At 37.9% G+C, this 14,908-nt stretch overlaps 1 protein-coding gene across 1 annotated transcript in view; it reads left to right on the top strand.

Moving 5' to 3' along the window:
• Positions 1-13,980, top strand: part of LOC139733448 (uncharacterized) — a 299,164-nt gene extending 285,184 nt beyond the window's left edge. The window contains exons 14-19 of the mRNA XM_071644265.1: positions 217-308; positions 4,989-5,216; positions 8,036-8,104; positions 11,498-11,592; positions 11,644-11,743; positions 13,648-13,980. Of these exons, the coding sequence (XP_071500366.1) occupies positions 217-308; positions 4,989-5,216; positions 8,036-8,104; positions 11,498-11,592; positions 11,644-11,743; positions 13,648-13,980 (917 nt within the window). The remainder of the gene's footprint in view (positions 1-216; positions 309-4,988; positions 5,217-8,035; positions 8,105-11,497; positions 11,593-11,643; positions 11,744-13,647) is intronic.
• The last annotated feature ends 928 nt before the right edge of the window (positions 13,981-14,908 follow it).

Raw genomic sequence — 14,908 nt, 5'->3', positions numbered from 1 at the left:
TTTATATCATATACGCGGAATATCTGGGAGTATATACTTTGTCTAATTCCTTTTTTCTCTTTTTTCATTAAAAAACGGGATTCAAAAGACAAACAATCAGAAATGAAGAAGTAGAAGGAAAATACCTATGAATAAAACTTATCAGTCATTTTTTTTTTTATTGTTGTACGTTGTTTGTAAATTCTTAATGGCAGCCGGAAATGTATTCCTTTTCAGATATTTTCCGTACCTTCATGAAGTTCGTCCTGGTGCTAATTCTGTTCATCGTTGCCTTCGCTCTTGCCTTTTACACCCTCCTTATGAATCAGGTAAAGTTACCATGACAATGATTGTCAAGTCACATGGTAAAGCACGTCAATAGATTGTGCTTGTAAGTTATACTAAGAATTTATAGCTCTCCAAGAATATCATCAATTTCAAATGATTGCTTTCAGAATTGAAACAGGGGAGTTAGTTACCCATATGCATGTGCGTATTCAAAGTTTTATATTTTATATCTCACAATAATTTGCAAATCTGGGCCCCGTTTTATCAAAAGATAGATTTAACGTTAAGTCAAGATAATATATGATTAACCGCTCATATCAACTCTAAATCCACTTAATCTATGATTAACTTCCAAGCTAAGTTAATGTCCGTTTTATCAAGACACCCACAGTTGGAAAAAAATATAACTTCCTCCAAAATCAATTATAGGTTTTCTCAACCGCTCCAAATCCATGATTAACTTAACAGGTGATAAATATCAACTTTAACTAGAAACAGTCTAGGTAGACACAACTGTAAGGAAATTTACAGAAGAAAGATGACTGTCACACTTTCCTAGTCTAGCTGGGGTCGTGTCACAAATGTTTGTGTGTTAACTGCTCACCTTTCTTTAACATTTTGATGCGTTTCTTTCATGTAATTATGGTCTTTTCCTTACATGATATTCACGATCGGCACGCATTGCTCACGCGACCGCTGCACGCAAACACCCTCGACAGCAGTCGCAATCCCAGCCTGCGCGCCCGGCACCACGGCCCGCCGCCCGCCCGCCAATCAAGCTATCGCCAGCAAGCAAGTAACCGAGTACGGTACTGTAACTGGAACCGCGTCTGTGTGTAATGCATAATATCTTGCCAAAGAACCCATATGCGAGGAAACCAGTGATTTCTGACGTGCGTAGGCCTACGTAGAGCTAGTTCGGCAATAGATATCAATTTAAGAGTTTAGTAGGCATATACAGAAAATAAAGAGTTTAAAAATTTAATTCTATATAGCACTGAGTACGACAGTAACTTGAGATCCAGCTTAACGTTAGGCCTAACTGGTTATAGATAACGTTCAGCGAGTCGTTTGTATACTTGGGTGACCCGCACCTCGTCACAGTTAATGTTTGCCCATAATTGAATCACATTTCGCCACTGAAATTCTTTGAAATCCAACTCACATACAGGAAAAATGCTGAAAATTCCAATGGAATCATAAGTTCACTGATCGATATTGAAAATTTGCAGCTATAGTCGTCAAAGGCGAAGGATGCGAAAAAGTTGCGCGCTAAGGAAGGGGCCCGCAACTCGTCACCCGCTCTCCCATATATAATAGATAATAGATATACACTTTGTATATATAATAGACAAAGCACGTAAAACACGTGTGCGGGTGACCGTGATGTTCCCATAGACATACACGTAAAAGATGCGTGCGGGTGACATATAACACGTATTCCTATAGCCCTATTAAATTTTCAGATTTTCGCGAAAAACTGTTCGGTTTTCACCACAATTTGCTTGGTTGTGGTAGTCCTGCTAAGTTTCAAGCATACAGAACACAGTCCCGGCATACATTTTTGTTCAGTGCGCTCAAAACGATTTTAAGCGGGGTGACGGTATTCGGGCCCCTGACGAGGTGCGGGCACCTGGCTATGCTTACCGTAACACGTAGTGGCGTACTGCTGATTAGAGCGTCTAAGTCCATCTAGATTTTCGACATGTTGATGATGTAGACTCGCGATCTATACTTTACAAAGCCGATCTGCGCCGAAGAGGTAAAAACAAGCTACTGTAGTCACCACACTCTCACAAGTTTCCATAATCCTACACGTAAACAAACAGGACTTCACTGAATTAAGACTTGAAACAATGCATAGTAGTAGGCCTACACGACCTTCACCTTGGACAGTCAGTAATGGACTGCACGTTTTTAGATCCATTTCAATGAATACGTGAGTGTTAAATCCTACCATAGAGATGTACATACTAATAATATACTAGAGCGCGGACTGCGTGTGGCGCGTACGCAGTGCTCGTGTGCCGAGTTGAAGAGGCCGCGCGCCATCTTTGTCCGGGCAAAAACAAACATCGCGTCCGGACAGCGCAGTAGTGGTGGACACGTAAACACGTATACACAAGCGCTCAAACACGTATTAACATACTAGTATATATTTTTAGTATGCCCTACTTGGCTTTCAGCAAGAAGATGAGGGGGTCGGAGATGAGAGAAGGAAACAACTCAAAAATTTAAGTTGCTAGCAATCTCTTATTATGAGTGGTACACTGCAAAAAGTCCGGTGTTAAATAGTGAACACCGAGCTGGTGTTAAATTTTCGGTGCTCATTTATGGTGTTAAATTAACACCTCCGGGTGTCATTTCCAAATTTTAAACTGTTTTTTGAAGAGTTTCTTAGTAACTGCATTTCTTGTTGATTTTTAATTTAAACAAGACGATCAAGAATTTTACATTAAAATACTAGATTTTTGAAAAAATGTGAAAATAAATTTACACCAAAGTAACACCAGCTGGTGTGGTCTTTTATTGAAGCTGGACGGGTGTTAAACCACTGATATTAACACCAACAAATATCAAATCAACACCATGTGGTGTCATTTTTGAATTAACACCAGTACAGTGTCAAAATAACACCAGGTACAGTGTCAAATTAACACCACGAAGTGTCAGGTGAACACTTTTCAACACCATCACAGTGCATTTTTAACACCTGTGGGTGTGGTCCTTTATTGAAGTTTGATCGGTGTTAGATTTAACACCCGTGGTGTTAAATCTAACACCGATGTTTTTACAGTGTAAAGAAAATGAAAATTAAACAAAATTTTACCTTATTCTCCACGAGGTAATACTTTCAAGCCGACCAACACGACCGTGGTCTGTGCAATACAAAGGGTAGAGTCTCTTGGTCTCTATACACAGCCGGGTGCCCCTTGTGATATAAAAATTACCGCAATTACATTAAACTTTCCTAAGCTGCGTCAATCTTTGTATTTTTTTTTTTTTTGCAGTTGTATTTTTTGTCTGTATGAGGGGACTGCATTCTATAGTCCTATCTGCGTATACAAGTGTTTCATTGTATTTCTATTATTTTTTTTTTTTGGTGGAAATGAAATAAATCATTTTTATATGTACGTGTAGGCATATTGGTTCCAATATGTTCAAGCTCGAAATGCTAATGTTGAAGCTTACATAAACCCTAACCCAAATCATAACACATAACCCTAATCCTTATCCTCACCCTGCCTTGAACTAAAAGCCTAATCAGACCCATGATGCTAATTCTATTTTCAGAAAGATATCAATGCCGGAGCATTATTGTCCTGTCACTAGGCATATATTACGTATTCTAGCTTTTCTCATACTATCACCACAGTAAAATTAACTGCTGGTATAGTAAAGGGTGGAGGAACGATTTTTTTTTTTTTTTTTTTTTTTTTTTTTTTGGGGGGGGGGGGCTCAAGGGCCAAATGGGGCACTTAGAAAAGAGCACATTTTAAACTTAGAAAGGGGAGTTTCTTATTTTGGAAAGGGGGCAAATGCCCCCCCCCTCCCCCCCCCCCCCCTCCCCCCCCCCCCCCCCTCCCCCCCCCCCCCCGATCGAAAGTGGCTGAGGGAGGGCGGAGTGTGCCCCCTGACGAAGTTTGCAAGACCTTTTCTTTTCTTTTCTTTTTCTTTTTTTTGTCTTGAATCAATCTGTTTAACACACACTATAAATGTCATTTTAGTTACTTGTAAAAGGAAACTCCACTCCCCTTCTTTTCTCCTTTTTCTACATCCAAAAGCAACACATGATTCAAGCATTTTGCCGCATAGATCTAGGCTACTTTTAAGTAGAATTTACGAATTTAAGAACACTTTCGATTTACATCTATCGACCTACTTTTTTTCAATACAACGCAAAACGGCGTATTTTGCGATTTTGTTGCAAACTTAATACACTGTACTTCTAATTCGGCGGCTGTATAGCGCTAACAATACTGCGTCGCACTAGCAGACTACGAATCCGTGGCCATGGCAAACAACCATGTTTTTGTTGTTTGTTTTGCTTAATGTATTGTTTTGTTTTTAAGCAGACAGTACCGGAAACCAGCCTCGTCCCGTATTTTTAGCTTTTGACTAAATCAATAATTAAGTCATGGTGATGAGCTATAACTATAATCGACTATTAAGTCTCTTCGTAAAATGGAAACTTGCAGTTGATTTAAAGTTATAGCAGACTTCAAGTTGGATAAAGTTAGCGTTGATTTAACAATCAACGCTAACTTGATTTCACAATCAACGCTAACTTGATTTCACAATCAACGCTAACTTTATCTTGATAAAACAGGGCCCTGGTATTGCAAGACATATTTTGTTATGGAAATCAATTTACACATTTATTTTCTTAGAATCGTGTACAAGGTATATAGTAATGTGAATATTTATGTTTAGTGTAATATTACTTTAAAGACTTTCGATTATCAATGTCCCAAGAAAATCATACAAACAAACTAACAAAAAAAGACTCTTCATAAATAACATGAATTTGAAACAGCGACCTGACCGGAGAAAAAAAAAAATAAATGAAAACAGATGAGCTCTCCAGAAAATATAATGATTAAAAATATACAATCCTCTCTTCAGTTTACGATCTATCTTCCCAACAGAGTCCGTACTCCCCTGGTCAGAAGAGAGAGAGAGAGAAAAAAAAATATATAAATTGTTTTTCCACGATATAGGAACCATTCAACCGGATCGAATATTCTTTCGTCAAGACCTTCGTTATGATGATAGGCGAGCTGGATTTCGGGAACATCTTCCACAGTCAGAACTACCTAAATACAGAAAACACATTGATGGATGGCGAGGAAGACTACTTTATGACTTCCGTTTTCTACCAGAGCATCACTTACGTCATCTTCACACTCTTTCTCGTTATCATGTCAATCCTCATCATGAATCTTCTGGTAAGTTTAGAACTAAAGTCAATCCAAGGAAAAAGGAATCTTATCGTGTAACCATTAGTCCAATGACAATTCGAACACAGGTACACTGTTTGTTTGTTTGTTTGTTTGTTTTTCAAAAGTAATGTTATTTCTTCTTTTTTCTTCTTTTTCTTTTTCTTCTTTTTTTTTTTTGGGGGGGGGTTCTATGAGGTGTACGTCTTCAGTAATAGAACAGTTGCAAGGGTCCTAGGCTATATCTACTATTCGTATCAGGGCACTTACCCCCTGGGCAACTACTTCCGGGTAACTACCATCCGGGTAACTACCACCCAGGTCTATCCCTCTGTAGAGCAACCATCCCGGACAAGTACCCTCCTGGGGCAATTTTCCCCTGGGACAACTACCCACCCCCCCCCCCCCCATAACTACATCTTGGAGAAATACCCCCGTTGTAATCATTTTCCATATGTTTATAACGCCATGCTCTTGCACTGTGTTCATTAACTTTCTGCGTGTCATTTATTACCGATATAACACATGACAATAAACATGAAAAAAATAAGGGTTGATTTCACTGCAAATCATATTCATTTAACCTAAGAGAGGGACTCTCGATATAGAGCCATAATTTCTGGAGGATCTGAGCAGGATTTTATGAAAGTTGTCAGTCCCACACAATGACCAATCGTTATAGATCGATCTATGCAGGTCCATGATAGCAAGTCAGATTCCAGAGCTTCTCAACAATTCAGAACTTAGGATTTTATTAAGATCATCTAAGACTAAAAACTTGTCATAGCTGACAACTTTTATCAAACGGTGTCCTGATCTGTCCTAAGAGTATGATTACAGCTTATTTTCCGTACAAGTATAATCGTGCTAGTTTTCAAATTGAACGTTCTTGATACAAAGGGATAAATTATGTGACACTGCACCACAAAACCAACAAAAAGTCGCCATACATGGATATTTAGTTTACTTAAGGGCAGATTGTAAAAGAACAGTCTCTAAGCTTTAAAATGATGTATAACTCAATTCAAATGGATTCTCCTAACCTATACAAATACTGGAAAGAAAGCACGCACTCTGGAAAGTGTGAGCTGAGAAAAGAGGCTCTGAAGTACAGGGTTTACTCAGGTGCTTAATCCTTACCAGGCCATGCTTCCTATGCCAAGGACCGGACAAAAACATGATGTTAACCACTGCAGCACCAACAATTAAGGGATTATAAGATAAAGCTCAAATTTAGCGTTGACTATTACCACATTCTGACCTTAATAGATGACAACTTTCAAAGCAGTAGCACTATCCTTTCAAAAATTATTAGAGTGGAAAGTGAAGAGGGTGCAAAGGATATGCAAGAAATGAAAGGGTCTCTACGAAAACCCTGATAACGATATTCGACCAAAAAGGGGTTTGTAGAAAAACTGCTGAAAACCCACTTTCCCTTACAATTCATGATCCCAAACTCAAGAATAATGTCGAAGAAGAATAGTGTTTCAGAAAATATGGAAACTCAAAATTGACTCGGTTCACTCATTTCACCTTTCTCGAGTCCTCACGTAAAATCAAGGGGTGCGACTTTTTGTTTGTTTTGTGATGCATGGTCATATATAGTATGTATTGGTGGAGAGGAGGATTAAGCTTTCACTTTCTGGGAGATACATGAAAAAAATAGTGCGTATGCACACATAGCCATTTAACAACCTCCTTTCAGGATATAAACTTTGAATTCGTTATAGAATAGTATGCTCTTCTTCTTCTTCTCTCATGTAGTACAGATCACTAAATGTGACCCTGCATCACAAAAGAAACAAAAAGTCGCCAGACATGGATTTTTTTGTTAGGGGCAGATCCTAAAAAAACAGACTTTAAGCTTTAAAATGATGTATAATTCAAATCAAATGGACTCTCCTAACCTATCTAAATATTGGAAAGAAAGCACAAACTCAGGAAAAGTGTGAACAGAGAAAAGAGGCTCTGAAGTACAGTGTCTATCCAAGCGCTTAATCTTTACCAAACCATGCTGGCTGTGCGATGAATGGGACAAAAAACAGGAAGTAAACCACCAGAGTAACAACAATGAAGGGATTATCAGATTAACCTAAAATTTAGCATGCCTCATTAACACTTTCTGTCCATAATTAATGCCAACTTTCAAAGCAGTAGCATTATCCTTTCAAAAGTTATTAGAGTTGAAAGTGAAGAGTGTGGCCAAGGTTTTTCAGAAATGAAAAAGGGACTCTAAAGACACACCTAATCACACTATTCTACCAAAAATGTTCGAGATAAACTGCTAAAAAAAAACACACTTTCCTGCCCGTTTTATGATACCAAATTTTAACATAATGTAAAAGAAGACCGGCTCTTTCAGAAAATATGAAAAAGTCAAGTTCGGCTAGGTTGACCCATTTCACTTATTTTCAGTCCACATATGTGACCGTGCACCTCAAAACAAACAAAAAGTCGCCAGACATGAATTTTTAGTTAAGACCATTTTCTGAAAGAACAGACTTTAAGCTTTAAAATGATATGTAACTCAATTCAAATGGACTCTCCTAACCTATCTAACTATCGGAAAGAAAGCACAAACTCAGGAAAAGTGAAAACTGAGAAAAGAGGCTCTGAAGTACAGTGTCTATTCAAGCGCTTAATCTTTACCAAACCGTAATGGCTGTGCGATGAATGGGACAAAAATCAGGAAGTAAACCACCAGAGTAACAACAATGAAGAGATTATTAGATTAAACTGAAATTAAACATGCCTGATGAACACATACGTAATCACTGCTTACTTTAAGATATTACGTCATGTATAACATTATGTGCATGGTCTTTTAGGTGGGTCTGGCGGTGGATGATATTCATGCGATTCAGGAGAAAGCCAGGCTACATCGTCTTGGAATGCAGGTATGTATAGACATACTCACTTTTCTCTCCTTAGTTGCTCATCGGTCACTGAGAACTTCCGGATTGCGAATGTCAAACGTGGACTTCCGAGTGCGGAGTCACATTCAAGTCAGCTGTGTGACCCAAACATGGTAAAAGAGTGCATCTGGATACAATGTGTGGTTTTGTTATTATGGAATTAACCATTTGCATTTCCTAAGAGGTCGATTTTTTTTTATCCATTCCTCAGATGTGTCAGAATTTCCTCCTTTTTTTCAATATGATAAAGGAGCTCTTTTTGAGTCATTTTCTAAGTTTTAGTTCAATCGTATCCGTAGCTACTTTTTTTTTTGTCACATATTTGACCCGCTACAACAAAAAGACCTGAAAGTCAGGGATGGCAGTTTTCCCAAAATGGCATGACATTATCCCCTTACCCTTCTACTTTGATTTCATATATAACACAATCCACAAAAGTACTCGATTACGGAGATATTGATGATTTTATAAGCGCATGTCAAGTGGTTGAGGAAATCAGAGTTTCGAGAAAAACGCCTTCAAAGTTTTCCTTTCGACGCTATCATGATCAAGGGGAGGCAAGACAGTTTTCACTGCTTGACAATAGAAGGCACGCTCATAGCGACCACCGCGATGTTCATTCAAGCTAATCGCCAGCGGTCTACGCACGACCAAACACTCATCAGGATGATCACTCCCTCGTTGCAAGGGACGGGGTCAACCTGCGGCGCTAAATCCATATCTGCGGACACGTTTTTGTTATGTATAAAGTCGGAAAATCATGAATAAAAAAAGAAAAAGCTAATTTCTTGCCTTTCCTTTAATGATTTAGCCTCGAAATTTTGGCAGATGATAGACAAAACATTACACTACAAATGTATGTCAAAAACAGAAATCAGATTGTTTTGACCAATTTTGATGGTGTGATTTCAAACTCGATTTTCTCGGCTAAGCCACCAGCGAGTTTGGGATCCTTTTTTTTTTTTTTTTAGTGGGTCACATATACGATAATTCATAGAGAGAAATAAACAGATAGAAGAAGGGACCTTTCTGGTGTATGATCTGCAGTAAACCCATTTACCTGATGGACACTGATGGGGGCTACACTCGTTAGGTTTTGCGAGCAGAAGGGTGTATGTACGAATATACTTCTTTTTTTTTCATGTCAATCGTATGGTGGTGTAAACATTATAAAACTTTTAAAAGTTGTGAAATAATTCATATTATCTCCAATTTATCTTTTAGTGATTTTTTTTCTATTTTCCCCGCCCAAACCGCTCAATAAATCGCAAAATGACAGCGTTCGATGAAAGCGTCCCAAGTAGCTTTTTATGTAATATTTATAATCTAACGGTATTCCCTGGTAGATCTGAGAGTTAATTCTAAAAGGGGCTCGCTGTTTTGTGAGCAAAGGTCATGCTTCCGCAATGACGTAGCTATCGGTCATTTGAAAGAAAATCATGACAAATGTTTCTTGCAATTTACTTGAAAGCAGAGTGTGACATTGTTTCAACAACGTTGAACACTACATTTGAAGGCCTAAAAAAATATCTGAAAGTTAAATAGTGGGATAGCTTAGTGACATTATCGTGAAACGGTTGGCAAAAGCATGACTTTTCACCAAAGCTACTTCATGATATGCCTTCTCAAAAAATAGGGTGCTTTAACTCTTTATTTGCCATGATGGAAACCCCCTGTGTGCCACATTATTCTGAGACACTAAGGTAGTCATGCTTTGAGAAAGAATTGCGTTTTTCCAATCTATATACAAATAAGTTTTTCTTGTGTTTGTTCCTGGCAGATTTTCATTACACAAATGCTCCTATCCATGGCGACCTTACGGGAATTGAGGAAATGAAAATGAATACGATGAAAATCAAAACTGCAGATACCGGTAACTAGCTTCATTCCCCCCCCCCCCCCCACCCCTTACTTTTTGCTTCTTGATGTACCTGACTGTGATAATTCTCATTCTGTAACAAAATCTTCAATTGACAAGACAATAACACGTAACAATCATTTCATAATGGGTTAAGGGGGATAGTTATCAATAACATGCATTTTGGATGGAATGTATTTTGACATGAAGCATCATAAACATTTGAATCAACTGCTTTCTGGGTTGGGAATGTTTTGTCATATTATAGTGATTTAGATTCCACTCTTAGCCAATTTTGTTTTATTTCTAACACCTTTGTAAACTCCCCCCGTAGACTTTGTTCACAAGCCAACTACATCCCACTCCCTTGGAAAATGTCAATGAATCACACATTGTTTTTACTTTTGAATAATGTGTCTATAGCTATCACACCCAAAATATTCAAACCACTTTGAGTCTGAATGAGTGAAATTACAAATATAACGATGTAAAAAAAATGTCTGAATTTTACCTCTACTGTGAAAGCAATAAACTTTTATGCTTTTTTTTAACATTTGAACAACCTCCAAAAGAAATAAGAAGCACATAGAGAGCAGAAGTGTGGACTATAAATAATTGCTTACGGGAACCGACTGGTCCCTGTGCTAGACTTAAGGGATTAACACAATCTTGTAGGAAACTGGTTAAATTTGTTTGGAAATATATGGGGCAATATCCAAAACATAAACTTTTCAATGCAACATGTAGCTCCTGCCGGTAGACTAGACGTAGGCCCTTCATGGAAGGAAGAAAAAAATAGCTGTGACGTACTCCTACACTTCGTTTAGTCACTGCCCAACATTTATCTGAGCCAGAGTGACGTTACGCTTTGTCATTTCTCTACCGGAGGTTATATACTACTATAATCTTTTACCAATAATGATATCAAATCATTTAATACAAAGGTACTTTAGAAGACCGGAATGTTCCAACACCCCCCCCCCCCCCCCCCCCCCCCCCCCCCCCCCCCAGGTCCGCAATACAGGCCAGCACTTGTTGCCATAGGAAAACCAGGGTAAAATAGTCCATCATTGTCAACATGCACATGTAGTAATGTAGGTCTGAATTTTAAGACTAGCAACCTTTTGAATTGCACTACAGCTATGTGTGCTAGTGTTCAGAAATCAGGCGAATAATCCCTGCCGAACTAGTCTATGAATTCAGGCATTACGCTACGTATGTGCAATTTAAAATGTGCAAATCAAGGGTATTTTCTCATTATTTCTGTAAGCGGATTTCTCGGGCACCCCCTTATTTTCATTCTCATACACATTTTTGAGGAAAAAATAAACTTTTTCCACCGTGTTAATGTATCAGGATATTTGTCACCAAGCTACCCCACTCAATCTAATTATCTCAAAGCACGGCTATTAAAAGTTGCTGTCTCTGAATAACGTGGTACACATGGGTTTTCATCCATGGCGCATAACGGGTTAACCGACAGTATGAAAGCAGAGCTTCTATGGATTCGTCAACAGGTTGAAGCGGTGATGGAAGTGCAGGCCCTTCCGTCCTACATTTGGCGGATGGCTGTGATCAAGGACAAACGTTTCGAGCTGAATCGAGCTCGCTTGTCGTGGTTGGAGGAGTGGTACCGTGCCCTCACCGGTAGAGAACTGAACAGAGCGCGCCTTAAGTGGTTGGAGAAATGGTACCGCTCCCTCACTGGTGAGAAGGATGTCTTGCGTCAGGCATCAAGGATTTGCATAAAAAACAAAGCACGAGTGAGTGGAGTTGCGTTTAATGATACCATTGCTTTTTAAAGTCTTATTTCGTTGATTTAGCCCGCCAACACACCCTTTGGCAAAGAGAGAACATTGAATTAATAATAACTCAATGTAGAAAATTAAAAACATTCATTCATTCGTTTTATTTATGTGTGCAAATTTAAAGGTGGTAATCCTAATTATGTGGCAGTAAAATCTTAAATTAAAAATCTGAAAGAAACAGAATATTATTTGGCGAAAGAGAGAGGCAAATTATCAACCCATTTCAAAAAATGGAAGTTTGATTTTTATGTGCATAATTAATATGCATATTGTATCGTGTACTAGTACCTTTTAGATCATGAAACCACGCTTGTAACATGTATATTTACCTCGTTATATTTTATGTATATATATCCTGTTAACTTTCAAATACTTCTGTTATATTGCTGTTTGCACCTTAGCCGACCGAGTTATCCGCTGCCAAGGTGTTGGGAACTACATGTTGATAAATATTTCCGCGTACAGAGTACCCAGTTGTATATTTATACAGCAGTAGTTGATTTTCTTCCCCCTAGATTTTCGGCATTTAAAGGAATGTGGAGAAGAGGGCAAGTTCTTCGGAACCTTTGTAGTTGTATGTATGTACATCTATGTACATAGGATGGTATGTTTACTATGCATGTACCGCGTATCTTCCGGTTTTTCATTTTCCCTCTCCCCTTGATGGAGGGCTGAAGGTCAAACGTACCTCTACTTTGCTGCCTTTTTTTTTCTCTTTTTCTCTTTTTCTTTATTTCTCCTCGCAAATTTTATTTTTCTTGTGTGTGTTATTTGCATACCATAATTAGAAATAATTTATATTTGTATGCAAATAGTTGAAATCAATAAAAGATATAAAAAACCCATTCCATTTGTGACCTTGCATCACAACCCCCCCCCCCCCAAAAAAAAAAAAAAAAAAACTCCCCAGAATGGATTTTTAGTTAAGGGCAGATCCTGAAGGAGCAGATTTTAAGCTTTAAAATGATGATTGCTCAAGTGAAATGAACTCTGCTAAATAATGGAAAGAAAGCACACACTGTGGAAAAGTGTAAACCGATAAAAGAGGCTCTGAAGTGCAGGGTCTATTTTTTATCAAGCCGTGCTAGTTGTCCGAGGAAATGAAACACACAAACACACACACACACACACACACAGGATGTTAACCACTGGAGCAACAACAATTAAGAGATTATCAGTTTAGGCGGATTATGCACGCTCTATCAACACATTTTGTTCATGATTAAAGGGGATGGCTAGTAACTGATCAGTGGGAATCAGTGGGAATGATGGGGGCTGATTGTTCCAATCTTTGTGGGATTCATTTAAGAGTACATTATATATCTATTGTTGTGTGAAAATTATTTGCTTCAGAATGGTCTCATATTCAGGTAATGTGCAGTTTAATGCCCCGTCACTGTACAGGCATGCTAACCAGGAAATATTAAACTGCTGACAATGTAAATGAGATGGTTCTTTCAGAAAAATATGAAAAACCTGATATTAACTCATTTAAACCATTTTACTCTTTTCGAGTCCTCACGTAAAATTAAGGGTGCGACTTTTTGTTCATTTTGTGATGCACGGTCACATTTGACAAGGGGAAAAAGTTTATTTGCCTTCAGACATTTTGCCGATTGACAATAAAAACATTAAACAATACAAACACGCATTTATCCAAAAACACGTTATTTACAAATTATATTACATTTTCATACAATATCTCCTATTTTGTCATTTAAACAACAAAATAATCAAGGTTTACCAGGAGTTGGAGTTAATTCATGTTTTATTAATGAAGGCACCGGATGGTGGTGTACGAATCAGTGATACATTATAATTGTGTGACTTCTTAAATCGTTGTCCCTACTTTTTTTCAGGGCGACTTTATGCACAACACGAGTATTACCGATCAGCTCCTCCCAGACATGAAATATCGTCTGAAGCAGATCGATAACAAGATTGAAGCCATTGGTGGTACTATGAACAACGAACTGGCAAAGCAGTCCAAAGAACTGACAAAGCAGTCCAACGACCTGACAAAGCTGGCTGACGAACTGGCAAAGCAGGCGGAAGAGTTGATAAAGCAGGCCGACAGAGACGCACAGCTATCGCACGAACAGAAGAGTTTAAAGGATCGATTTGATCGGATGGAGAAGAAGATAGACGCACTGCTTACACACGTTGGAGTAAAGTTGGACGAAGGATCGTAAAGTATACTTAAAGTGAATCGATTACTAGCTAGATTCAATCCTGTGAGTCCCCACCATTATGTGCATGCTTTTTGTGTCTGTGTGACAGAAAGAGAGAGAGAGAATGAGAGAGAGAGAGTGTGTGTGTGTGTGTGTGTGTGTGTGTGAGTTTATCTTCAACGGTTTTTTAAAAGCGTCATTATGCAAGCCGAAGTAAGGCGCAGGCATTTCAAACTAGCCTCTATATGCTTACATTTTGCGAGTCTCTTTGTTGTGTATGGCACTTGTGTATACGGTGTATTGATTTAAACCCTAACGTTGAATGAATACTCGCTTATCGACAAGTGAGAGATATATAGATTGTAACAGAAGTGATATCATTTCGACGACATATTATGTGATTAAAATTGAAGCACGATATTAAATATAGATATACTTCTTGTACTACTGTAACGTACTTACTCTCTTCTTCATATTGAATTTTTATAACACAATAAAGTGCTCAACTTTCTGCATTGTTAAGACTGGGTAGTTAAGTACTTGTTGTACCGTACAGAAATAAAAAGCGTTTACCATAGAAGTCTGTATAAGTCTTATTCTGATGTCATTTACCGTGCTTTAAAGATCATCAAGTAATGTATTTTTTTAGACTGCATGACATTGATGATTTCTTGAGCTCTTTTTTCATATTTCTAAGTCTCGTTTCCTTTGTTTAAAGGATCCCCACATATTAAATTATTGTGACTGTGAATATCTAAGCATCGTTGATTAAACACGTTTATCTTCGGATCACTCAATTATTGTTTTTGATATGTGTATTATAAACTTTCGAATTTGGAAACAAAATATAAAAAAACATTTTTGAAATAGTCACTTTAAAAGCACCAACAATACAGTAGACGAAATACTAATAAATAAATATATATATATATATATATATATATATATA

Source organism: Diadema antillarum, unplaced genomic scaffold (assembly GCF_040938485.1).
Source record: "Diadema antillarum isolate AM-2024a unplaced genomic scaffold, OU_Dant_1.0 seq00000476_RagTag, whole genome shotgun sequence".
NCBI classification, from domain to species: Eukaryota; Metazoa; Echinodermata; class Echinoidea; order Diadematoida; family Diadematidae; genus Diadema; species Diadema antillarum.
This window is presented reverse-complemented; position numbering and strand designations above follow the sequence as displayed.